The following is a 26,314-nucleotide window of genomic DNA, read 5'->3' as shown; positions in this document are numbered from 1 at the left end:
TTGTTAGAATAGATAGATTTAAGGGAAATTGGTATAAGGAGTTGTAATTTGTAAATGTATAAATTTTGTTTTTAATGTATAATCTTTTTGTTAAAATGTCTATCATGCACCCAGCCTGTAGAATCATAATGATTAAACTCTCCATTCGTTTCATTAGTGTTTCGGTCACTATAAGACATGCGCTTTACGTAGGGTGAATTTTTTTATATATATTATCGATAATGTTTTTATATATTTGATCATTTTATTTATACATATACAATGCTTTTGTTGTTATTATATAATTTCTTTTCGATGGACCAGATCAATTTTTATTAAAAATTATGGAACTAAGCTATAATTAATATATCATGGGTTGATCGGATTGGACATTAAACAAATTATGACACAAGAACCTTATTTTTCCCACCGAACACATTATTGAAAAAAATGATCAGTATTGTTTCCACAGTTGAATTATTTTGATATTTATCTTCATATGGTTTTGAAAGGTTTCAAATCAACCATCGAATTGATAAATGTCATTTTAATACTTTCAGTCATATGCTTAAGGAAAACTTAAATTTTTGTAATTTAAAATCGTTCTAAAAAATTCAAAATAAAGAAAGAATCTAACATATAAGAAAAATATAACATATAAGGTTTACTCATTTTTGCAATTTAAAATATAATATATAAGATTTCCTCATTTTTTTGTAATTCAAAGTCATTTTAAAAAATTCAAAATATAACATATAAGAAAAAAATCTAATTTTTTATTATTATATGATTAATGTGATTTTTTAATATTTTTTAATAATATAAAATTAAACAAAGATGAAGAATGATGCAAAAATTGTTATCAAATCTTTATTATTCATCGTCATTAATTGTCATATATATGCTAATCATATTAAATAATTTTGTAGCTTTTATTTAAGGAAAGAATACATGATTCTTATATTTTGGGTTAATATAATGTTTCTACTAATTGGATTTGGATCAACATTTTTTCAATTGATTCTTAAGCTGCCATGTAAACTAAATTGTCATCCTAATTAAGTGACACCTAAATATAGTCTCTTTTTAATCAGTACAAACTTAAGATTACAACTTTTTAAATGATCATCAATTGATATATAGGAGATTATGATTTAATGGATTCTTAATTGTATGGACCGTAATTAGCCGGCCTGTTCACAAGCCGCGGTCTCATCTCTTATAAATCCATTTGGTTTTGGTTGATTTATAATAATCTTCATACTTCATTTTTAAATCTATCTGAATTCTTATGAAATCTGTTTATTTGATTTTAAAAATCAGTGGATTTATCAAAAATTTCCAAATCTATTAGAATTTCCAAATCCATTACAATACTAGAACCAATAACCCCCACTAAGAGTGACGCATTATGGGTCCAAATCCAAGTGGCCATTTACATGCTTAGAAGAACAAAAAAAAATGATTATTATATTTTATTTTAAGGTAAAAGATTAGTGGAATTACAATTTTTTAAAAAAAAAGATTACTGGAATTAAGCATTATCTTCAATTTTTCAGTTTTCACCATAAAATGAAAAAAAAATTACAGTTAAAAACTACAACTATAAAGAATTTTTTCTGCCATTCTGCAGATGAATTAGATAAATTTGTTTTCATGTTCCATTTTATTCAATTTATATTACACTAATCACAATCATGTTGACCATATTTATTTTTATGTTCCACTATTTCATCTAATCTACTAAAATCTCCAAATTAAACCTAATGAGCCGTTATATCCAATCAAATTTTTAATTTTGAGCATTATCATCAATTCACTTACTGCTTTTATTAGTGCCATATGTATTTTCTCTAGTTTTAAGGCTTTATTTTGTTTTTTGGCGATCATATACCAAACTCTGTCTTTTCCCTAGTTTTAAAAAAACATCTAATTATTTCAATATTTTTGCATAAGCAAAATATGACCAAATTTTGTGAAAAATATGAAAATAATATATCTAATGTTTTTTTAAAATAATGGTTAGTTAAATGATATGTTAGTAGGAATTAAGATTTTAGCTAATATGTTTTACATATGTTAGTATTAGCTGGAACTAGCCACTCTCATTGGTTTCAGATGAGTGAAAAAAAGTTGCAGCTTTTCTATTGACGAGCTAGATTTTGTTGTGATGGTCTGATTTGAAGCAACATGTACGGATTTCTTATGTGGCACATGTTTACATAAAGATTGATAATAGTGTGGGGGTATAATGGGGACGCTCTTATACAACAAGCCGAAGACGCACTTACCAGAGGTGTTGGCAAGGTGATTGTCAGAGATATAGTAGGCCTACACAATAAATACATGGACTATATCGGGGACTGTTTTCAGAACCACTCTCACTTCCACAATGTGTTAAAAAAAAGCTTTTGTAATCTTCTGTGACAAGACAGTGGGTGGAAGATCAATTGCAGAACTACTTGGAATGTTTTGTGACTATCTTCTCAAGAAGGCAGGAGATAACAAGATGAATGATCTCTCAAACCTATATAAGTTTTATCATACAGCTTCCCTACCGTTGGAACCTGTTGCAAAAGTCTTCAGCTCTTATGTATTACAAAAGTGAAGACAGGGACACACTTAATGGTGGTGGTCGCGTGAAGGGCAAGGTGCTTGTCAGAGAGATAGCTGGCTTACACGATAAATACATGGACTATGTCGGGACTGTTTTCAGAACCGCTCTGTCTTCCACAAGGTGTTCAAAGAAGCTTTTGTATTTTTCTGTAACAAGACAATGAGTAGAAGCTCAATTGTAGAATGACTTGCAACCTTTTGCGACAATCTTCTCAAGAAGGCAAGAGATAACAAGATGAATGTGTTGGAGAGAAGATCCCACATTGGAAAAAATGAATGAGACTTGAGTAATATATAAGGGGCTTGAGTAATATATAAGGGATTTGGGCAAATCCACTTACTGCCAATTGGTTTTAAGTTGGAAAACAATGAAACTTGACATTGTATCAGAGCGGGCCAACACCCTGACCCATTAATCCAACCCGAAAAGTGGCATGATCAACACATTAGCTGATGGCCCATAGAAGGCTCAATTCTTCCAATATTGCTAGAAAAAAATAAAGCATTGTTTCAGAGGGGGTATGATGGATTCTGCGAGATTAATGGTTATACGCACTGTTATCTCGAGGGAGGGTGTTGGAAAGAAGATATCACATCAGAAATATGAATGGGACTTGAGTAATATATAAGGGACTTGGGCCAATCCATTTACTGCCAATTGATTTTAAGTTGGAAGCCCAAGAAACTTGACAAAATGATCTCTCAAACGTGTACAAGATTTATCATACAGCTTCCCTATCATTGGAACCTGTTTCAAAAGCCTTCACCTCTTATGATATTACAAAAGTGAATGCCTCTATACAAAAAGCCGAAGACGCAGCGGCTACTGGTAGCTTGGACGGACATGTGCTTGTCACAAATATAATTGACCTACACGATAAACACATGGACTATTTTCGGGGACTTTTTCCAGAAACACTCTCTCTTCCACAATGCGAAGAAAGACGCTTTTAAAATCTTCTGTAACGAAGAAGTTGCTGGAAGTCCAAGTGCAGTACTACTTGCAACCTATTGCAAAAAACTTCTCAAGAAGGCAGAAGGAGATGACACGAAGGATGATATCTCAACGATGTTCAGGTTTTATCATGCAATCTCCAAAGGGTTGGAACCTGTTGCAGAAGCCTTCAGGATTCAAGTTACCACAAAAGGGAACGGTCTTATCGAACAAGCCGAATATGCACTTACTAGTGGTGGTAGCGTGGAGGAGCAGATGGTCGTCAGGGACTGGTTTCATAAACTATCCCTCTTCAACAAGTCATTCAAAGAATTTTGTAATCTTCTGTAACAAGACATTGGGTGGAAGCTCAATTGCAGAACTACTTGCAACCTTTTGCGACAATCTTCTCAAGAACGCATGGAATGAAAAATCGAATGATGACTCTACTATTAAATCTACCATTGACACTGTAGGCTTCCTTTTTTCATATGTTCACTGTCATTGACCCATGCTTTGATGCTAAAACATTTTCTTAAATGAATACATGTTGTTAAGTTGCTTGACTAATTTATAAGTGACATAGATCTTTTCGCCGAGTTTTATAGGTACACTCATCTCTGCCTCCAATATCTTATTGCTTAAGTTAGTGGATTATTGAAGATAGTATTTAGAGGCTTGTTTTATTGCAGGAGGAAGCTAGCCAACAGGCTCTTACTTCATCACAGTGTTTGTGATGAGCATGAAAGAAGTATACTTACAAAGCTCAGAGGACAATTCTGTGCGGGGTTTTACTTATCAGATGGATGGCATGGTTAATTAAATGATATGTTAAGTTAGAAATATAAGGTTAACTATGCTTGATCTTTTGTACAGTTAGCTAATATGTTTTATTACAGGTGACGGATATGTCATTGTCAAAAGAACTAAATAACGGCTTCAAGGAATATATTCGCAATGCTGGGATTGTGTTGTGAACTGCAGAAAATTTCAGATTTTCTTCATGTTTCTTTTTGTTTTGCTTTTGTTCTTGTTCAAAAGGAACACATTTTTGGACTTTTGAAAGTTTAGAGTGAAGTGGTGGAGAAACTGATTTTTCACTTGCTTACATTACACAACTTTGGCCACTACATATTTAGAGAAAATAGAACACACTCGATCTTCTCTATATTGCCTTATTTCTTACTTAGACTTAGGAATACTCTCCATATAGCCCATACTTTTTGACTTATACTACTGCAACAAGTAAAAGATTTTTACAAAGACTTTTACATACCTAAACAACAGCTTGACTTGTTACTCTTCTTTTCCCACGTTTTTTGTTTTGTGGTTTGAGAACAAATAGGCATCATTCAACACTCCCTCTTGCCTTTTGTTTCTCAAACCAGGTTAATCCCAAAACCTATGGACCAATCCCTTTGACAACATCAACATAACGCATTCCAACGTTTGGTTTTTCAGTCTCTGATAAGAATCGACCAAACCAACAAACAATTAATAACATATAAAGTCCCATTGGTCCCATCACTTGCAAGCCAATTGTGCTAAATGATACACTAAAGTGTATCAAGTCTCCACTTTGTTCTGATTGTGCAATCCTGGAACGTTCACTTTCTTGTTTCCTTCCTTGATTTCATTCTGATCTTGTTTGATTTTAACTGAGCTTTGAATCTATTCTCCATGTACTGTCTTATTTGGTGAGTTTCCTTGAAACTGAAATCATGAAACTCCCTCTTGCTTTATTCTCATAAACATTTTTGTTCACTGATTTTTCTTGGGATTAATGTTTCAAATGATGTATATATTGTGATTGAAGAAATCACTGTTTTTCTTTTATTACAACAATAGTAGCACAAGGATGCCAGCTGCAGAGATCTCTTAATACAATTGTAACGCAGGCCATGAACCATGAGTTCATTTAGTTTGGCTGGTTGTTTAATACTATCTAGCTCTTGTGGCTCTGGTTACAAACACGATAAGCAGAACAACAATGGTGAGAAGAACCGTCATTTGAAGTTTCTCCATCGCTGGTGCAGCACCTGTGGCTAACACAACCGTCTCATCTCCACTGAAGAGGTCAGTGACTTACTTAGTGACTCCTTCCATTACGTCCATGATTCTGATGGCACTTCTCTGAAGCAATCTCCTTATGGAGTTCACGGATAAACCAGAGTCTTCTTCTGACCTCTCAGCTGCGTTAATAAATCAATGAAAACTCCTTCACATAAAATCATATCATCGTTTAGAACCAGCACAGTCCACTTTTATATTTTTCTTACCATTGGTAATGACTAATGAGCTCCCGGAAAACCTCATTGTTTTATACTATAATATCAGTGAACTAAGTAGAAGGTTTAGACTAGTCAGATTGTTGTTTAGTGTGAGGAGTCACAGCCTTTGAAGGTTTGCTTATTTGAAAAGTTTAATGATGTCGCCTGCTATTCCTTAAAGCCGTGATCTGTATTCTTGGCTTTTTCATTAACTTATGGTAGTTTGTGTTAGAACATCATTCAGATTCTTATGGTAGCCTCTGAGATAGTATGGCGAGATTCTTTAAGATCTCTGTGACAAGCCTCATACTGTCTTGTTGAATGATGGTTGCTTCTATCGTTATCTCATTTGTCTTCATAAAAAGCTGTTAAGAAATTCGAATATTTACTTTTATATATGGATTTGGTTCTCTTATAGAGAATAACAAAGAATGTGATTTCAAAATTTTCACACAAATTAGAAAAATAATAAAATGTGTTGAATTTTTGATAATTACAATTATTTAACTAATAATAATTGAAATAAATAAAAAAATTCTAAATTTAATATATTTAACCACTAATATTAAATTTAATTATGTATAAATTGCATTAAAATTTTAAAATAACATTTTTATATAATACGAAGAAATGTTAAAATGATAAATTTTATGGAACAGTAGGTATACTAAAAATTTTAACAATTTTTAAAAGTACATATATGACCAATGGTTTGACTCTTGAGATACTAGAGTATTCAAAGCCAGCTTGTCCGCCGGGCAACAGTCTGGCCTTCTTCTTTGCTCTTCAATCGATGCTTAACTCAAGCTTGTCCATAGAACTTGCTCTGCTAAGCGACTAGCTGCCTTTCTCTCCTAAGTCCGTAGCTCAAGTTTACTTTAGCTAGCGCTACCTTTAGCAAGCAAGTGAGTTACAAACTCTTTATCCTGATATTCCCTTCGGTCCGAAAAGTCTTTGTTTTCGTTTCTTATTATCTGACTCCCGTTTGTTTGTTTAACTCAACACCAGCACCTGGAGGAACCCCTTACTTGTCTGATATATTTGGTTTTTAGGGATATATTAATTAAACATTAAATTAAACAAAAAAAGGAAATATAAGAGAGAATTATGTTGAATTGGATCTCTACTTACATGTAAAAGAAAATAAGGAAGGAAAATAAAAAGCTGACAAAGAGTTTTTCATTTGTATTGTTCTCTCTCTCTCTCTCTCTCTCTCTCTCTCTCTCTCTCTCTCTCTCTCTCTCTCTCTCTCTCTCTCTCTCTCTCTCTCTCTCTCTCTCTCTCTCTCTCTCTCTCTCTCTCTCTCTCTCTCTCTCTCTCTCTCTCTGTACGTGAGCCGTATCTGTATCCGTTTGACGGCACAACCAGCGAAGCTCCGGTGGAAATAGTTTCCGGATTGGAATCGAGATTGAATTGCACAATTCCGTTGAAAATTAGGGTTTATAGAATCATAATGATTAAAGTTTTCATTTGTTTCATTAGTGTTCTAGTCACTAAATTATGATTTAAAGTGTAAAATCATCAATGATTTTCTCTGGTCCAAGAATAATAACAATCGACTTAATTGTAAAGAGTAAGAGTGTCCACTATTAACGACGTATTATGGGTCCAAATGGCCATTTACATGCTTAGAGCAAGTTTATTGCATGTCTTTTAAGTTGGGGTTATTATCGTAATATAAGATACGATCTCTTAGCTTTTAACTAAAAACACTAAGAAACGTCTCTTAAATAAGAGATATAAGAGATGTCTCTTAGCTTTTTTAGTTAAAAGCTAAGAACCGTATTTTATATTACGCTAAAAACCCCAACCTAAGAGACATGCAATAAACATGCTCTTAGAAAGTTAGAAGAACAAGAAAGTGATTATTTTGTTTTATTTTAAGATAAAGATTAGTGGAATTACACTTTACAAAAGGATATATTAGTGGAATTAAGCATTATCTTCAATTTTCAGTTTTCACCTTAAAATGAAAATAAAATTACAGTAAAAAACTGCAACTATAAACACTTTTTCCGCTATTCTGCAGATGAATCAGATAAAATTTGTTTTCATGTTCCATTTAATTCAATTTTACACTAATCACAATCATGTAGACCATATTTATTTTTATATTCCACTATTTCGGCTAATCTACTAAAATCTCCAAATTAAACCTAATGATCTGTCTTATTATGCATTTAGACTTTAGTACATCTAATCAATTTTTTTTTTATTTTGGGAGCATTATCATCAATTCACTTACTGCTTTTACTAGTGTCATATGTATTTTCCCTAGTTTTAAGGTTTTACTTTTTTTTTTTTTTTGGCGATCACATACCAAACTCTGTTTTTTCCCTAGTTTTAAAAGAACATCTAATTATTTCAATACTTTTGCATAAGAAAAATATGATCAAAATAATATATCTAATGTTTTTTATAAAAATAATGGTTAGTTAAATGATATGTTAGTAGGAATTAAGATTTTAGCTAATATGTTTTACATAAGTGACGTGTATGACAAAGGGCTCCAGGAATATATAGAAAATGGTAATACTAAAATACTAAAAAGAGTTGATTTGACGGTCACTGTCCTGAGCACATGTTATTGGCCTAGTTATAGAATACCAAAAGGGGTTGAATTAGAATGTAAGCTTGAAAAGCCAAGCATTGCAATTAGTTTCTTTGGTCATTGATCAGCTGAAGAAGGAGCTTCCAAATGAAAAGACAAGACTAGTTCTGGAGAAGATTCTGGAAAGCATTTCAGCTGGGTTTGAAAACAAATCCTCTTGTGACCAAAAAGTTCTGTTTGACTTGAGATATTTCCTTCTTCGTGATGAAGACATTGGAAACGAGAGCATGGCAGCTGAGTTTGCTCTGGATCTGTTGCTTAAAAGGCTGAAAAGTAAATGGGAAGAGCTTAACCAAGAGGAGTGGCTAGCCCCATTTATATGACTGATTATTGGTTGCTTGAGAAACCAACGGCTTGTATATTCAGCTTAGTGTTTTGCTTTTGTTGATCATTTTCCATTGCATTCCCTCACCCCTGAAGGAAATAAATACGAATGAGATACATTGCTAACATAAATGTTAAGCATTGCAAAATCTAGAAGCAATATCCCCCTTGCTGTTTCGTTGTCATTCTTTCAACTCTTGAGCTGGTTTATCAGAAGTAATAAGATGAAGATAGAGTACAGCTAACAGAAGTGATGAAGTTGCCTGAATTTGAGGATATAAAGAGCAACCAACACCGTAGAGCTCTTTTGCTCTTCAAAGCGATGGTAGAGGGGAGGTCTATGGATATCGAGATTCATGAAATTGCATCCAAGTTTCATCCTTGTTACTGTCGAAGACGTAACACTCATTTTTTCTTTCGACTGAAATTTCAGCATAAGTCATCTTTGTGTAAAAACTGTTCAAACAACACATTAGTAAAAAAATCATCGTCGTAAACAAAAATCAGATCTTTTACTTAACCATTCCCCTTAGAAACAAAGTGACAAACATTTGATTCATCAATCAATAAATTACATATCACATGAAACCATTATATATATATATATATTTCCTAGAAATTACTTGAGAAGTAATTTGACACATATACTTTTTACAATCAATTTTATAAGAAAATGTGACATGACTACTAAAATTAATGACATAACTTATACTAAATATGACATAACCAAATTATATTTAATATTAATTTATATTTTTGGTAAATTTTTAAAAATATGATAATAACTCATCCATTACATAAAAAGTTGATCTATATTTTTGGTAAACTTTTTATAATATCGTAATAACTCATAAATTATCATTAAAATAAATATATGCAAATATGACATTACAAATTCAAAATGTTATTTAATTCTGTTTTTATAATTATACAATTTCTATGACTAGTGGCTTATTATTATTATTATTTTGAAACACGTAGGATTAATATATTTGGTTTTTAGAGAGTATATTAATTAACCATTAAATTAAACAAAAAAAGGAAAATAAGAGAGAATTATGTTGAATTGGATCTCTACTTATATGCAAAAACAAAAAGGAAGGAAAATAAAAAGAGCTGACAAAGAAGAGTAAACCAACATCATCGTGTAGAAGAAATTCAATTCAATTCACCTCTCAACCCTAAAGCCTCATCGTCTCTCTCCCTCTCTCTCTCTCTCTCTCTCCGTCGCTGTACTTGATCCGTATCTGTATCCGTCAACGCGTCAACCAGCGACGCTCCGGATTGAATTGCGCAATTCCGTTAAAAAAATTAGGGTTTAATAGAGGAACCAAATCGCCTATGGCTCCGGGGCGTAAAAGAGGAGCGAGCAAGGCCAAGGCCAACGGGAAGTTGATTCTCGGTGATCTCGTCCTCGCCAAAGTCAAAGGCTTCCCCGCTTGGCCTGCTAAGGTTCGGTTTATCTTTTAATTCGTTCCGGTTTAGTTCCGGTTTAATTTGATTATTGGTTTGGATTAGCTCTAGTGTTGTTCTCTCTCTTTTATTTTAGTTTCAGTTAGTTACAGTCATAGACTCATATGTTACATTGTTGATAAAGATTCTACAGTTGCATTTATGATGAACATGCGTTGATAAAGGTTTCGTCTTTGATGAATAGTGAGCGTGAAAGTCATTTTGAATTCGTTTAGTCTCTCTTTGTTTTTTGAGTTTCAGGTTAGCAGGCCTGAAGAGTGGGATCGTGCTCCAGATCCTAAGAAGTACTTTGTTCAGTTCTTTGGTACACAGGAAATGTAAGCAACTCTCTTATTATACCTTCTCATCTAGATAGTTATATTAACTGTAGGTCTCGGTTATATCAGGTGTTCTATTGCCGTAATTAAAGTTTTCACCTTTACTCGCCATGTTACTTGATGTTTAGGTTACTATGTGTTTGGAGTTGGTTTTGTTATTTGCATTGTTTTTGACGAAGTTATGTTACTTTACTGCAGAGCTTTTGTTGCACCGCCTGATATTCAAGCCTTTACTAGTGATTCAAAGAGCAAACTGTTGGCAAGATGTCAAGGTAAAACGGTCAAGTACTTTGCACAGGCTGTGACGGAGATATGCAGAGAATTTGAAGAGTTGCAAAATCACAAGTCGAGTGTTTTGGGCAATGAGGATCCGATGGATGCTGCGGATCCTGGTTTGGTAAAGGATGAGACAGTTGATGGAACAGATCACACCGTCACTGATTCTGATGGAACTGATAACTTAGATTCTGAGGTGGGACCTTACTTCCCCAAAGTTGAAACAGAGAAGCAGGGTTCGTCTCCATTTCGGGAATCAAAGATCACTGCCACATCCTCGGGTAGCGAGTCACTCGAGCAGGTGGACCTTAAAATAAAGGAAGGAGATTTTGATAAAGGAACTGATGGTGATGGTTGCACTAAGGAATTTGGTAATGGTGAAAAGGGTCTGCCCAACGGTAAGAGAATAAAGAAGGAAGCAGGTGGCTCGGTCAGAGAAGGGAAAGATACAGTTCATAGAGACAAAAGCGATGGTCGAGATACTAGTGGTAAATCCGATTCCAAAAAGTCAAAAGATTTGTTGACAGAGAAATCTAGCTCCAAAGTGTCTGGTGTTAAGCAAGAAAAATCAATTGGCGTTAAGGATGGGGTTTCCGGCAAGAAAAGGAGGCTTGAAAGTGAATCAGGGAAGCCTGCATCAAGAGTAGATGAAAGCTCACGTGCGGCTAAAAAGCCGCGATGTGAAGGTAAAAATGACAAGGAAAAATGTGTAACTGATTCTACTGGTACTGTATCACATATTAAGCGTGAACTTGTTGTAGGACTAAGTGCTCGTGGAGGTGATTTACAATATGATAAAATAGTTGTAACTAAGCGCCGGAGACAAACAGTGGAGCATGATAACTCGCCTCCTCTTTCTGGGTCCCGTGTTAAATCCGGGAAAGGTCAGCTGGAACAGAGAGACCGTTCGTCTGTGACTGATAAATCCGGGAAAGGTCAGCTGGAACAGAAGGACCGTTCCTCTTCTGTTAGTAATGCCAAGGTTCCAGCTTCACAGTCGCTGAAGAAAAGGAGGGCTGTTTGTGTATATGACGAAGATGATGATGAAGATCCCAAAACCCCATTACATGGAAGTCAAGCCGTTGTTCCCAAAGCAACGCCAGTATTGACTGATGGTCCTAAAAATGCTAACGTATGTCGTGATACTTCTACTAAAGCGAAAATATCTGCTAGATCTACAGAGAGTACGGGAGTAAAGAAAGTACCCCTGCGTAAACATTGTGAGGATACTTCACGTGTATTATCAGATAATGTGGAGAATTCTACAAACAGTTTACCCGTGGTAAAAGTCATCAGTGAGTTGCCGGCAAAGGATGTCAAGCAAATTTTGCAATCTCCTATGAAGTCTCCTCAGCTGGTGTCACCTAACAAGCACGTTGCAGGACAGCATAAAACTGCCAAACCATCTGTAAAAGTTTCGGATGCAAAGAAGCCTCATAGTGAGTCTGGTAAGGAATCAGTTGTGGGATCTGATAAAGTAAGCCCTTCCCAATCTCAGCCAGCAAATCAGAGACACAGACCAGCTTCAGTTGGAGATAAGCCAACGGTAGTTTCAAAAGCTGCGTTACGTCTGAGTGATGCTGTTGTTTCAAAAGACACTTCTGGGGACTTGTCTGCTGTTATGTATGCCACGTTCTATCCGTTATCTTTTTGTGGTTTTGTTGTTCTGTCGCTTATAGTTATTTCTAATAATGCAGGGTTGATTACAATCGAGAAAATGGGAGTGCTCCATTCACCAGAGCGAGGACCCCAGATTCGGCTGCATCTATGAAGGATCTAATTGCAGCTGCACAGGCCAAAAGAAAACTAGCACATTCACAAAATTCAGTTTTTGGGAATTTGAATTCTAGTTTATTAAACATCAGTGAAACACAGATGAGGAGTCATAGCCCAGTTATGGTTCAGAATGCTTCAGCTTCTGCGGCCATCGTAATGCCTGTCGCTGTTCAAGGACATCAACAAGACTCTTTTCCATCAAATCATGAGCATCAGTCCTCATCAAGAAATCAAAATGAGACTGATGATAATGAAGAGAGAAAACTTAGTTCAGGGCATGAGTCAGTTGGAGGTTCACTTAGTGGTGGCACTGATGCTGCTGTTTCTCGGGATGCTTTTGAGGGCATGATAGAGACCTTATCAAGAACTAAAGAAAGTATCGGACGTGCTACGCGCCTAGCAATTGATTGTGCCAAGTACGGGATTGCTAGCGAGGTATGATGGTCGGTTGTTTTTATTTTTGTTCTGTCTTAAGGCTGTCAACAAAATTAGTGTTAGGCTGCACAGTGAAAGTCACTTTTAAGTTGCGTTTTCTAAGCTTAACTTATTGGATGTTTAGCTTGCTACGTAAACTGCTTTAGCTGAGAAATTTGTTTGTGTCTAGGTGGTGGAACTTCTCATACGAAAGTTGGAAAATGAGGCTCACTTACATCGTAAAGTGGATCTGTTCTTTCTTGTTGACTCTATCACCCAGTGTTCGCACAACCAAAAAGGTATTGACTACCTGTTCTCAATTTTTCATTTCCCTGAATTGCTAATAGTATTTGGATTTTGTTGTTTATTGTTTTTGACTGCATTTCAAGGAGTACACTGGTATAGTTTGCTATCAGAATATATTTGTTCCTATAGATAATTAATGATGCTTGCGAATTCTTTTGTAGGTATTGCTGGTGCTTCATACGTTCCTACAGTGCAAGCTGCTTTGCCACGTCTTTTAGGTGCTGCTGCCCCACCAGGGACCGATGCTCGTGATAACCGTCGTAAATGTCTCAAGGTACTTTTACTATTTGCTCGTTTTGAGGTTATCTTTGCATTTTCGTTGGCTGGAGTCATTGACGCCCTCGCCTTTTTGTAGGTTTTGAGGTTGTGGCTTGATAGGAAAATTTTCCCTGAATCTGTTCTGCGTCGCTATATTGATGATATTGGAAATTCTAGTGATGATGCAACTGTTGGGTTGTCCATACGACGTCCTTCCAGATCTGAGCGTGCTGTAAATGATCCTATCAGAGAAATGGAAGGGATGCTTGTTGATGAGTATGGCAGGTATGCTAAACGCTTGTCTTGCTTAGTAGTTTACTCTATGGGCTTTGTATATGGTGATTACAAAAGAAAAGGCAAAGTCAATTTATTTATTTAATGAGTTTAGTATCAGTCTTTCGAGTGTTACTAAACTTATTTGCCAATTTTTTGTCTGCAGCAATGCAACTATTCAGCTGCCAGGGTTTTTCTCTTCTCGTACCTTTGAAGATGATGAAGAAGATGACGACGATCTTCCAAATCTTCCAATACCACAAGATGCGAAAAACACATCATCTGGTGAACCTTTCAATGCTTTAGAAGACTTGGAAGCACGTGATACTTTGAGTGATAGACCTCATCGAGTTTTGGAGGATGTAGATCGTGAACTTAAAATGGAAGATGTTTTTGGTCAGCCGAAAGATGTAGCACCTTCGACTTTCTGTGAGAATGAGACAAAGGAGCAGTCACTGGATGCTAGGGAACCAGTTGCAGAAAAGTCAACTGGGGCGCCTCCTTTTCCAGAGGATTCTCCTCCCCTGCCTCAAGAATCACCTCCATCTCCCCCTCCTCTACCTCCTTCTCCACCACCTCCATCCCCACCTCCTCCGCCTTCATCTCCTCCCCCATTGCTGCCACCACCACCTCCTACAACACAATTCCCACCTCCTCCTCCATCTCCATCTCAGTCTCCACCACCACCGCCCCTTTCACCTCCACCTTCACCGCCACCTCCACCTCCACTGCCTGCACAATCTATAGCTTTACCACCATCGTTAACAATTCAACAGTCCATTGCTAGCCATCAACAGTTACCACTTCAACTAGGCTTTCCTCCAGCATATCCATTATCGCATCAAACATACCTAGGATCTATGCAGCAAGACCAATGTACCATTTTCACTGTAAGTTCGTTGATTTATTCTGTTTGATGCTACACAAATTCATAATGTACATTTTCCTCTTTTATCATTTATGTTAAAACTCCTGGGCACCATTTGCAGGGTGATCAAATTGTCCAAGGGCCTGGAAGTTCTTTACGTGGAAGTCATGTTGAGGGGCCTGGAAAAACTGAATTTTTCGTGCAGCAGTCATCTAATTTTTCTCCAGCAGGAGTCTACAGCTCCAGAGAGCCTTCAGCATTTACTTCCTCCAGACAACTAGAATTTGGGAACAGCGATGCACAGAACCAACGGTTTCAACCGAACACTCTTCTGTCCCAAAGACCTATGCTTAGGCACCTGCCTTCAGCACCGTCCAGTCATTTTCCCTATCCAAGCCATGTTCAGTCACAATCCCAGCGTTCCTACACTCATCCTTATTCTTTCCCACCTCAACGCGATGATGGACGGCGTTTTAGAAATGAGGAGCCATGGCGGATGTCTTCAAATGGGCGTAGTGCAGAAAACCAGAGTGGTGCCTGGATACCTGGAAGAAATTCACATCCAGGCCTTCCTAGAGCCACAGACAGTATGTAGATACTTGATACCTTATATACTCTCTTAAATGTTGAATCTTATTAGTTTACATGATTGCTTGTGAGCATTGGGATACATCTGTTAATCATGATTTTCCAGCTTGTGTGTTTGTGTCATGGCTATCCTTGTGATTGATTGTCTTATTTGCAATTTTACCAGATTTTTTTCGGCCACCTTCAGTGGCAATGAGCTATCAGCCTTCTTCTGCTAGTAACTTACAAGCCGTCCCTACAATTCAAGGTAAGACTATCTCAGCCCATTTAAGGTCATGCAAACGTTAGCATCTGATTGCAGATTCTCAAAGACACTGTCAAAAAACTTATGCTTGCCTTATTATTTTAATTTTGCCCATTTAAGGTCATGCTGCTTCCCAGATGCTACCATCTCGGCAAGACATGCCTACGGCGAATTGCTGGAGGCCAGCTTGAGGTTAGAGGTAGAATTTCATTGGTCTGCTCCTGTCAATATCAATGGAAAAAGGAGCTTCTAGTGCATCATTAACAAGATTAATCTTCTAGGTTTGAGTTTCTAAATTCTAAAATTAAGTTAGTGCTGTCATCAAACAGTTAACAGTTATATAACTTTCTCTTCTATGAAGGACTTTTTCACTTCTAAAGGCATCAAAACAACTTTTGTCAGGATTCTGTAAATTATAATTTTTCCTGACAATTGTATCGGGGGGATCAATTTTCTCACAGATTAGGGTTTTTTTTACAATTGGTTAGGACTTCTGTTTCTCAGTCCTGTAATTATGCCAGTCACAATGTGCACAAAGCTTTTAATGGTTAAATGAATTTAACTTCATAGTCAAATTATATTTATGATTCATTTTCTAATCTATGTAATGGGTCTTTCATGATTAATCTTTGCTGACTATTGAGTGTATTTGCAAGAATTTCCCAGAGTTTGCTTCTTTGTTAGTTCCCAGACTCGAGACCTATTGCTTAATCTGTATATTGTTGTTTGGATAAGTACAGTCCCTTTAGGTCCATGCATGTGGCAGCTTCAAAATTTTCTTCTTCTTTATAGTAAATTTTTGTTCTCATGTCTTTCTCTTCTGGGGCTAAGCTTGAGACATCCAGCTAATCTTATGTCAGTGTGTTCGAAATAACAGCCATCTTAACTTGTTTTCCTAAGCATGTTCTTGCAGCTACCTGACGACGGTGTCGTGTTTAAGAGTCGTTTACATAATTGCCTCTTTATGTGGTCGTGGTCATGGCCATGTGGGTACGACATGTGAATATGTGTGCTATTTTCTTAGGCTTTGCTCAAGATATAATCTTTGGTTTTGAGAAAATATTTTCTCTTGCATATATATATATATATATCTTCAAAGTGGTGTAGCGTTTTTCAACTATGTGTTATTTGACAAATATGTCTCTTGGTTTGTGGCGTTTGATTATTCCAGAGATTTATAATTGGCGCATTGGCCTAATCACTAATTCTGGTCTAAGATAACCATTTTGCCACTTTTTCAGTAATCCAATGCTAATTCCCCTATAAAATCCTGTTTCCTTTAAAAAAAGTAGTCTTTTGCACGCCTTATATGTTTGTGGCGGTACCCCCTTTGCATCTATGTGTATTGCTTTGATCTGAAAAGTGGGAACACTTATGTTTCTCCAGTGACGGTCTTAACTTTTTGTGATTCAGTGCTATTTTGTTGCGGTCTCTCTCTGCCCTCCGTAGAGTAATTTGTCAAACTACTTCTTGCTTGTTCTGTTAAGTACATTCTTGTTGGGAAACATACTTTAGTCGGCTATTTTGAGGGTATTCAGTAGTAGCAGCAGTATATGGGAATTTTCTTTGCTAAGAGTATTATTCACCGGAGAGAATTACATATTTGGCATCAGCAGTTGGTCGAGTTTACTTATTCTTGTGTCTGGCCATGTGGATTTTGTCAGATCAAGCTGCCATGTACAGTTAGCTTTTTTTTTATTTTTGTGTATGCTTGTGTTTGTGCTGACTTCAGTTGCGAGAACATCTCTTGAAGGTGTTGAGTGAATTTTGTCTCACAACAGCCTTTTGATAACTCACCTGTAGCAATGGTGGTCTTGATCGGATAATACAAAAGCTTGATGTAAGAAACTTCCCTTGTTGTTGTACTCGTTGTTTTCTTACAGTGAACTACGAAGAACATATAGGGACACGGATTAGAAAATGCTTGTTTATTGTGGTGGTGTTTTTTTTCAGGTGTTGAGATTCTGAGATTGGTTCGGGAGCTGAGAGTTGCAGGTCTTGGTGGGAACTACTAGGCTTTAGATGATTGTTGTCTCCTCTTATCAATCGAGTTTCTCAGGTTGTGAGGTTAGTTTTTTCGTCACTGATAGATCGACCATTACCTCAGAACGGCCTTCATTGTTTAGATTCTTGGACAAAGTAAATTAAAGCCAGATCACTGAAGTCTGAAATTAAACGTTGGTATATTATGCTAGAAAATGTTGTTTTACCAGACTAATCAATAGCTTTGTAATCAACAGTTATAATCAATAGATCAATCTACATAGGATATTTGCACCGTTAGTAAAAGTTAATTCAAAGGTTTTACGTCAAAAGGTGTTAACAAGACTCACTATGTTTCATGATATAAATAGTTTTAGTTAAAAGCACGAAAGTTAAGAAAATTGTCACTATTAGAAAAGTATCATTAAATATATAAATTAGATATGTTACAATATATAATATACGAAAGTTGCATAAAATGTGGAAATAGTTTATATTTTGAAATAAACGAAACATTTTAAAACTATTTATACTATGAAACAGAGAGTACAATATATAGACAAATGTAAATAGAAATGTGCGTACATGCATGATGAATGAGTAATATCAGTTGTTATGGCATGTACAAAAGCAATGAATAAACGGAAATTACAACTAAGAAAAAGCAATAGTAATAAATAAACAAAAATTAGAAAAGATATCAAAACGTGGTCAGATCAAAACGCGGCGTTGCTGCCGTACCAGAAATCCATCCAAAACGATTTTTTTCTTATAAGCCGCAGAGTTCAAATCCAAAACATCTTTGCCTTCAGCTTTACCGCCATCAATGCGTTTGCGTTTGAGACGAGGGAGAAAGTAACACCAAGTACATGTACAAAGAACCGCACACAAACGTCCCCACATCAACATGATCATTAGCGTTAGCATTATGATTGATATCCCAATCACCGGGTCAACCCGCGATGCTTTTCTGACCCGAGAACTTTTCTCCCGATTTGGCCCGGACCCGACAGGTTTAGTCGGTTCGAGTTTCCCGACACGAACGGATGCCTGTTCGCAACACATGTCGTATCCTGATAAAGTCAACGGTTCCGGGTTTATGTCTCTTTGCTGACTCGTGTTTTTATGTGGAATGTGAAAAAAACTTGTCAACTTCTTTGGGACACAACATAATAACAATGTTTTTTAAAAAATTGTGGTTTATTTTTTTTTCTAAATCAGGAATATAAGAGTAAGAAAAAAATTATTGTCTAGGAAAAGGAATATAATAATAAGAACAACAAATTATTTTGTTTTGGGAAAGAAAATAAAAAAGAATGAAATAATAGTAATGAATAAATACCTCTTTCGTTTCATGTTGTCCAACGGCAGTTATGTTCTTCGGATCAGTAACTTGACGTATCACCCGAAACAGGTTTTGCTTATCATCTTCAATAGTCAAGTTATGTTTCTTCGTCTCACAAATCGTCGTCGTTGTGATCTCGCAGTTTTTCACACGGAATGCTGTCGCTCGAGAAAACCAACGACTCCTTGTTTTCTTCTTCTTCTCTTGACCGCCGGCGCCGTCGTCTAGCATTTGTTTGTGAGAGTGTATTTTCCGGGAAATACCGAAGCAGCGAAGAAGATAAGACGACGAAGAAGAGCATGTCTTCTCTCTGGCTTTCCTCTCCGGTTTGCCCATTGAAGTTGAGTCGAAGGATTGAGAAATGAAATATTTGTTATGTAAGGGTTGGTGATGATTCTGAACAGTTGGAATTATCTGATTTGTTTTATTATTTATTAGAACAGATTGTGTTTGTGTTCGCACGCTTTCGATAATGCGATGAATGTATATTCATTTAACATGCTTCCAAGTATTAAGATCGTGCAGCCTTAGGAGTTGAATAGACTATGTGTATCTTCTTATGACCATCGTGTTTTGTAGGCAGTAGTGTAACTTATTTTGTTTCACAAAAACATAGAAGTTTTATAATTGGAATGTAACGTTAATATTTTGTTACTAGTCTACCAATTTATGAATGATTGTTGTACTACTGATGTCCAATCATTTTTAATAATTAGAACTTATATATCCTGGTAAATTTCAGATGATATATTCCATAATTAAACTAATGACAACTGAAATTAAGAAATTGAAAATAAATCCTAAAGTTTGACGACGTTTTAGATTACGTTCGATCTGATAGCTTTACAGATTAGTTATGGTCGTGTCCACGCTTCTACATCGCCAGAGTTTCGCATGCTGTCTTCTTTTTTTTTTGCCTAATTTTTTTAAAATTCATTAATTCAAATGCTGTCTTCTTTTCTCTCTTTTATTATTACTCCATGTTTCATATTGACTTTTCTTTGATAAATTTCTAGACAGCTTAGTATTGATTCAACCAAATTTACAGTTTTCTATATTAAATGCTAAATTTATGTAAAACCTTTTATAAATAAATAAATAAAGTTTATGTAAACATATCTAAAAGCTATATCGATCAATATGTTAAAGCTATACTCATCCATCACTTTATTTTTCAGAATAAAGTTAGGATAGTTTTCACCAAAAACCGTTTAGTTTCTTAACGATTTTGTTTGCCGAAGAAGAACAGTTTGTTAATAAAAATATTGATTATAATATGTTAGTATACCTAATAAAATTTTCTTGTACTCATAAAAATAGATTAAAATTCTAAGTAATAAATTTATTATGATATTACAAGCCCTACCAACTATTTTTCCTAGCAATAAAATGGTTACCAACCATAACAACCTCTTTCCTCATTTCCAAACGCTAAAACCCAAATAGACTATACACATCATCGAATTACCAAATTGAAAACAAAGAAAAATAGCTTAAAATTCAAATGATCCAAAAATAAGTAAACAATCTTCTTATGGTCACCATCTTAACTAATTAACAAATCTCAAACATTAAACACTAAATAATATTACCATCATCAATAGTCTTGGCATAGTATTGATCAATCTCGGAGACACTCCTGTTGATCAAATTCACCATCAAGCCATGTTTCATGTACATTGTAAGAGCTAACTTCGGTTCCACTTTATGACCCTCCACCACCTTCACCTTGTACCGGTAAACTATTGCAGCTGCAGTAGATTTCATCTGATAATAAGCAAAATCTTTGCCTAGACAAAGGCGTGGACCGCCATTAAAGGCCGTGAACTTATATGCCGACTCACTCATAAACCGCCCATCTCTTAGCCACCTCTCTGGCCTAAACTCACGACAATCTTTTCCCCAAATAGCTTCCATACGACCCATAGCGTAAATTGCGTATATAACTTTTTCTCCTTTCTTTAAAATTGTTCCATCAGGAAATACATCATCTTCTTGGACCTGAATAATAATAGTAACAAATAAATTAATTTCAGCTACTCTATAGTAACCTCGCGCACGGGTGATAGGTACTTTAGCATCATGTACATTTAATATGAACGAGTTGGTAGTTAGGTTTCATGGGGAAACAGCAAAACATAACATTCTTGTGTGTGACCAAGAAGTCAAACATGTAGTTTTTCATTTCTTCTATGAATAAATGATTTAAAGATACCTGCATATTTAATTAGTTGTCTTCCCAATAATTTCATAATAACTATAGGTTACTGATTAGGTAACCATAAGTAACCAAACATGATAGCATATTAAAGTTTTTGGGTCATCCAATGGCTTTATATACGACCTAATATCAGGAAGTACTAAAAAGAAACAGTAATTAATCAAGCAATTAGTTTTTTTCTTAATTCCATACTCCCTCCGTATTTAAATATGATATTTTGAATTTTATTTTTGTATTTGAGAGTTGATATTTCAAAATTTTAATTAGTTCTTTTGCTTCTTTTTTTGTCACAAAAAAAGCAAATAAATATAAATGAAAGTCTAAAAACATGAATGATAAGCTTTATTTGAAACCAAATAAAACTTAAAATTTAAAACTACTCCTCATAGATAAAAATATGTATTTAATTTTTGTTAATATGTGTGAAAATCTTAAAATATTATTCTTTCAAATGCAGCGAAAGTATATGTTTCCAATTTTAAACAAAATGGCTTTCTGATAAGCAATCAAATAGTAATTAGGAAGTAAAAACATAGCAGATTTAGGTAAAAGTTAGTACCTCTTTGTGATCAACAGGAACTGAAGGGTATAACCTAAGAGCTTCAGACAAAGCAGCTTGTAGATAATCCATCTTCTTGATCTCTTCTGGTCTGAAAACAGGCTCATAATCTATCTTCCCTCCATTTCCACTATCATCTCTCTGCCTCAAAATCTTACACACCTCCACCATAATCTTCTCTTCCACCTCTGGATTCTTCTCTAGCAACCAGAAGAACCAGCTCAAAGCAACAGAAGAAGTATCTCTCCCAGCAAGTATGAAGTTCACACATATATCACGAAGAAACTTGTCTGAAAAGCTACCTCCCTTCTCATCTCTCAGACCCATAAACACCGTCAAGAGATCAGATCTCTTTGTGGATTCACCTTCAAGAGACAGTTCTTTCTTCCTCGTCCTGATAACTTCCTCAGCAAAATCATCCACACCTTTTATTGACTCCTTTAGCATCTTCTCAGTTCCTAAGTTAAGACACTTCATCAACTTCCACACGCAAGTAGGCATGACGAATCTACAAACCGCAGCTTCTGTCGCGTCCTCAAAGGCTTTAGCAAAGGGTATTACAGGTTTGTCTGGACCAAGACATCCTGGATCGACTCCAAAAGCAATCATGCACACGTTATCAAACGTTAGCCTCAACAACACGTCTTGTAGATCAATAGGAGAAGAGGTTTTGACCGAAGCTTCAAGAACTGGTAAGAGCCTCTTGTGAACAAGCTCATACAAGGAGTGAGTTGTTAGCTGTCTGAACTTAGCTGAATGAAACTCGATGCTTGCGGTTTTCCTCTGCCTCTGCCAAGTCTCGTCATCCGCGTTGAAGATACCGTCTCCTAGAAGGTCTCTAAGGTTGTCTCGGAAGTAAGAGCCTTTAGGGTAGGCAGAGAAACGGTTCTTGAGGAGATGCTCAACGTTTCTTGGGTCGCAAGTAATGGTGCTGTTGAGGCTGCTGAACCAAGGGCCTCTGAAATGGAAAGTCCCGTTTTGACGACGGAGAACATCGGTTAGCCACTCGTAGATGTTTCCTCTGAGGACAAAAGCTAGAGAAGGAAGCATGCCTAGAAAGGGCCATACAGGAAGACCGTAGTGTTTCTTCTGGCGCAAGGAATGTATGGCGATAAATGCGAAAAGGGCAAGAAGAAGCTCAAGAACTTGGACGTTTCTGAGGAGAAAGAGCTTACGTGAAACAAGAGGCTCGTGGGAGGAGAAAGCGTCACTGAAGGTGAGATAGTAAGAAGAATTGGTACTCATTGTGAAAAAGATGATGAAGAATGGAGAGAGAGGAATGAAGAGAGGTTAATAAACAATGGAGGTGGTGAGTTTAGCTAGTGGGGTGAAGAATATTGCATGAGTTTCTTGTGGTTTTCTCAGGAGAAAATAGGGTTTGATTTGGTGAGCAGAAAGATGTTGTGTCTTTATATTCCTGCGGCTTCTTGATTCTCCTGTGTGTATTAGTACTTTTCTTGCACTTTAAGTAGGATGTTTTGAGGTCATTGGCTATGTTCTTGGGAATTTCAATAGGTTGAATCTTTCTGGGAGGTTTAAATAGAGGAATAGGTTTTAGATTGTATTTTTGATTCTTTTGCCAAAAAAAAAGGTTGTGTGTTTTGACCAAAACTGTGAACTGGTTTTGGGAAATGATTCGGATGAGAAGTGGTTGATAACGGGTAACCTAAGTTAAACCTCTAATCATATTTAGCTCATTGCTTCGTCCACGTTTGTTTCTTTTTGTATTATTTTTTCACGTCAAGTTACCACTTTTTATATTATTATTATTACGAGGAAGTTGATTAATTTTCTTTTTCAAATATGTCAAATAAAATGAGGGTATCATCTATAGAAAATAACAATTCTTCATTTTCATTGGGCATTCTTATAGCGTCATTAGTTATGGTTTTCCTGTTCTCGCCATTGGGCTTAATATTTGTTCGATCTTATGAAGTTTCTCTTTTGGTCAGTTGCTGAGAGGCTTCATGGGATCATTGTTAGATCTTAGGGGGATTTGCAGGGTTTTGGTAAAGAGTTCAGACATTGCTGACTGAGATTTTGGACTTTAGGCTGTTGGAGTTCTTGCCAAGAGTATTTACATTTGCCAAGAACCCAAGGCAGCTCCAATTTGAAGCAGACATTAACAAGCTGTTTATGTATACAAGGTTGGCTCTTTTGTCTCAATAGTTCTTGATTTTGTTTTATTTAACTCTAGCTTATGAAAAAAAAATTGTGCGTTAGCTTTAATCGGTTGGGACGAGAAGCTATGGAGACAGATGCAGAGGAGATCATTGAGATGGCTGGTTAAAACCTCCTAGTCTCAGCAGCAGAGACAAATTCAAGAGAACATTCACTACCTAGTTGAAAACTTCTGCTCTTTGATGGGCGGGATCCTTCATCCAGAATTTAGCAAGAACGAGTAAGGACCACAAAACAGCAAGCCCTCTTCCTCCTCGTCAGAGCGGTCTTACTTTCGCCATTGGTGGGGGTAATACTTTTCCAGCTGAAGATAAGCTCCCTAAGTGTTTCAGTTTGTGAGCTTTATAATCTTAACCCATGTAGTCAGTGTCTAGACAACTCAAATAGGTTTATACCGTTTTAAATCGGTTAAAATCAGTTGAAATCGGTCTAACTTAGTTTAAATCAGTCTTAATATGTTGAATCAACCAATAATGTTAGTGCAAATCCACAAATTTATTCAGTTTTTTTTTGTCGTATATAATTCATCAAAATAAATTTATAACTAAACCCAAAAACTAAAATATCTAATATAAATAAAAATATATAAAATAAATCAAATAATTCCTTAATGTTTAAGCTTCATATACTGCCCTCTAATCGCTAGTCTTCTATAAAATGCTTAGTTACTGTCTAGTGATTTTTTGAACATTGATCTTCACTACTTTCTTCCATATTATTCACACTGATTCTTCTTCTTCTTCAGCACAGTTGTTCCTGAGACAAAGCCTTTGAAACTAGCTGAGGTCTTATAGACATTTACTTGATCAAATGGGCTACACCTCACAAAGACGCTGGTCAAGGCTGTTTCATCAAAAGCCAAGCAGATGCTGGAACGGTCTTAGCCTTTTACCCTGGAGTTATCTACTCCCCTGCCTTCTACAGGTACATTCCAGGGTACCCTAAGGTTGACTCACACAACTCTTATCTCATCACAAGGTACGATGGGACTGTGATAAACGCTCAGCCTTGGGTCTCGGTGGAGAATGTTGAGAACTATGGACTGGTACTTCCTACGCACCCGTGGTTAAAACACACACCAAAATAATAGAAAATGGTTCAGACAGGTTATGGAAAGCGTTGAGCAAGCCACTCCAAGGCTTTTGTAAGGCCAAAGATGTTCTTGAAGAGATTTGGAAGCTTTTGGTTTAAGACAGCAGGTAGCAATGGTTTGGATGCTTCGGTTCTTAAGACATTGGTTTTGGTGGCAACAAGGGAGTTATGTGATGAGGAGCTTCTGCTGAATTACAGGCTGACTAACTCTAAGAGACGACCGGATTAGTGCCGTTAACGAAGAGGAGGATAGGAGAAGATGGAGCTAAACTTCTCCGGTTCTGTTTCTGAGCTTCATCCTCTGTTTCGTACTAATACGACATCGTAGTGTTTGTGTGTTATTGTTCTTTTTAATATGTTTTTGTTGTTAATAATAAAAAGATTATGTCTGAAAACTAACAATATTGTAAGCAAAATTATCTTATCAAAATATTATTCGTCATCAGTAAGTTCAACTTTTTAATTAAATCTTACAAAAATTTTTTTTTTTTATAAAAGCATTGTATTATACATAGTAAATTATAACATCCAAATGTCTCTTCACTTCTAAGAGCATCAGTATTGGCTTACATATCCTAAAGAAGTCTATTTATTAGTAGTTTGATTTTTCTTTATTATCATCTTTCACATATTTTTATATTTATTTAAATAATAAAGAAAAATCAAACTACTAATAAATAGACATCTTTCTCTTTTTTACCCTTTTCTATTTTTAATGTGTAGAGACTGGTTGATAAACTGCCACTAATCATGCTCTGATTGTTTAGACAAATATGATATTATGGGTACATACAAGTAGATGCACCTTTTCTTGTAACCACATGTGGATACACCTATATGACGTATATATCACAGAAACTGAATCTTCACCACGCAATCAATGCCGTAACATTCTGTTTTGTAGTATGACAGATATTTTACTTGCACATACATCACAATTCCACAGATTGTAATATAAATATTATGTAGATAGCTTGCTTGTTGCTAGTTTTAAGGGGGAAGAACATGAGAGAAGTAAATATAAGAGTGTTTGGTCAAATCTGTTAATAAGATAATCTTATGAACCGTCACTTTCTTCGCTCTCCTCTGCTTTTTGTTTGGATCCTTCTATTCCAATTCATTGACCAATCACTTCATTATCTCTAGTTTTCTCACATTTTTCTATATTATCTTTTTAGTTTATATCATTCTTAAATTTCCTTACATAAATTGCAGACATATTGCACAAGTTGCATCTGAATGTATAGTATAAACAAAAATATATTAATTGCCCATAAAGGGAAAAACGACTTATAACAAACTTCTATTTATACGATATAATTGCTACTGTCGTATCTTCCTTATTGCCCATTTGGTTCTTTTGTTTGGTAACATGTCTTTATCTTATAATAATGGTGTTAATACGC

At 35.8% G+C, this 26,314-nt stretch overlaps 3 protein-coding genes and 1 pseudogene across 6 annotated transcripts; 2 read left to right on the top strand and 2 right to left on the bottom strand.

The window, feature by feature from the left end:
- Positions 1-9,831: 9,831 nt before the first annotated feature.
- Positions 9,832-16,094, top strand: LOC106404640 (ENHANCER OF AG-4 protein 2). Of its 4 annotated transcripts, XM_013845352.3 has the most exons (12): positions 9,832-10,186; positions 10,448-10,524; positions 10,723-11,486; positions 11,562-12,423; positions 12,498-13,011; positions 13,181-13,289; positions 13,458-13,570; positions 13,652-13,839; positions 13,994-14,717; positions 14,817-15,282; positions 15,450-15,530; positions 15,648-16,094. In XM_013845352.3, exons 1-12 carry the CDS (start codon positions 10,076-10,078, stop codon positions 15,716-15,718), a joined length of 4,080 nt encoding a protein of 1,359 aa, XP_013700806.2. In that variant the 5' UTR covers positions 9,832-10,075; the 3' UTR covers positions 15,719-16,094. The 4 variants fall into 4 exon arrangements, with proteins under 4 accessions (XP_013700806.2, XP_013700800.2, XP_013700813.2 ...); XM_013845346.3 differs by having other exon boundaries at positions 10,723-12,423; XM_013845359.3 differs by having other exon boundaries at positions 10,723-12,423; positions 14,817-15,286; positions 15,648-15,906.
- Positions 16,095-17,483: 1,389 nt separating this feature from the next.
- Positions 17,484-19,701, bottom strand: LOC106380285 (uncharacterized protein At5g23160-like). The gene is made up of 2 exons (XM_048748394.1): positions 18,853-19,701; positions 17,484-18,665 (listed from the first exon to the last, which is right to left on the bottom strand). Exons 1-2 carry the CDS (start codon positions 19,189-19,191, stop codon positions 18,222-18,224), a joined length of 783 nt encoding a protein of 260 aa, XP_048604351.1. The 5' UTR covers positions 19,192-19,701; the 3' UTR covers positions 17,484-18,221.
- A 292-nt stretch (positions 19,702-19,993) lies between these two features.
- On the bottom strand, positions 19,994-25,146 carry LOC125582020 (cytochrome P450 86B1-like). The gene is made up of 2 exons (XM_048748391.1): positions 21,636-25,146; positions 19,994-20,856 (listed from the first exon to the last, which is right to left on the bottom strand). The coding sequence occupies exons 1-2, from the start codon at positions 22,878-22,880 to the stop codon at positions 20,434-20,436; spliced, it is 1,668 nt and encodes a 555-aa protein (XP_048604348.1). The 5' UTR covers positions 22,881-25,146; the 3' UTR covers positions 19,994-20,433.
- LOC125582513 lies at positions 22,936-25,357 on the top strand (annotated as a pseudogene).
- The last annotated feature ends 957 nt before the right edge of the window (positions 25,358-26,314 follow it).

Source organism: Brassica napus, chromosome C2 (assembly GCF_020379485.1).
Source record: "Brassica napus cultivar Da-Ae chromosome C2, Da-Ae, whole genome shotgun sequence".
Taxonomy (NCBI): domain Eukaryota; kingdom Viridiplantae; phylum Streptophyta; class Magnoliopsida; order Brassicales; family Brassicaceae; genus Brassica; species Brassica napus.
Note: the sequence above shows the minus strand (reverse complement) of the source record. Positions and strands in the feature narration are given on the sequence as shown.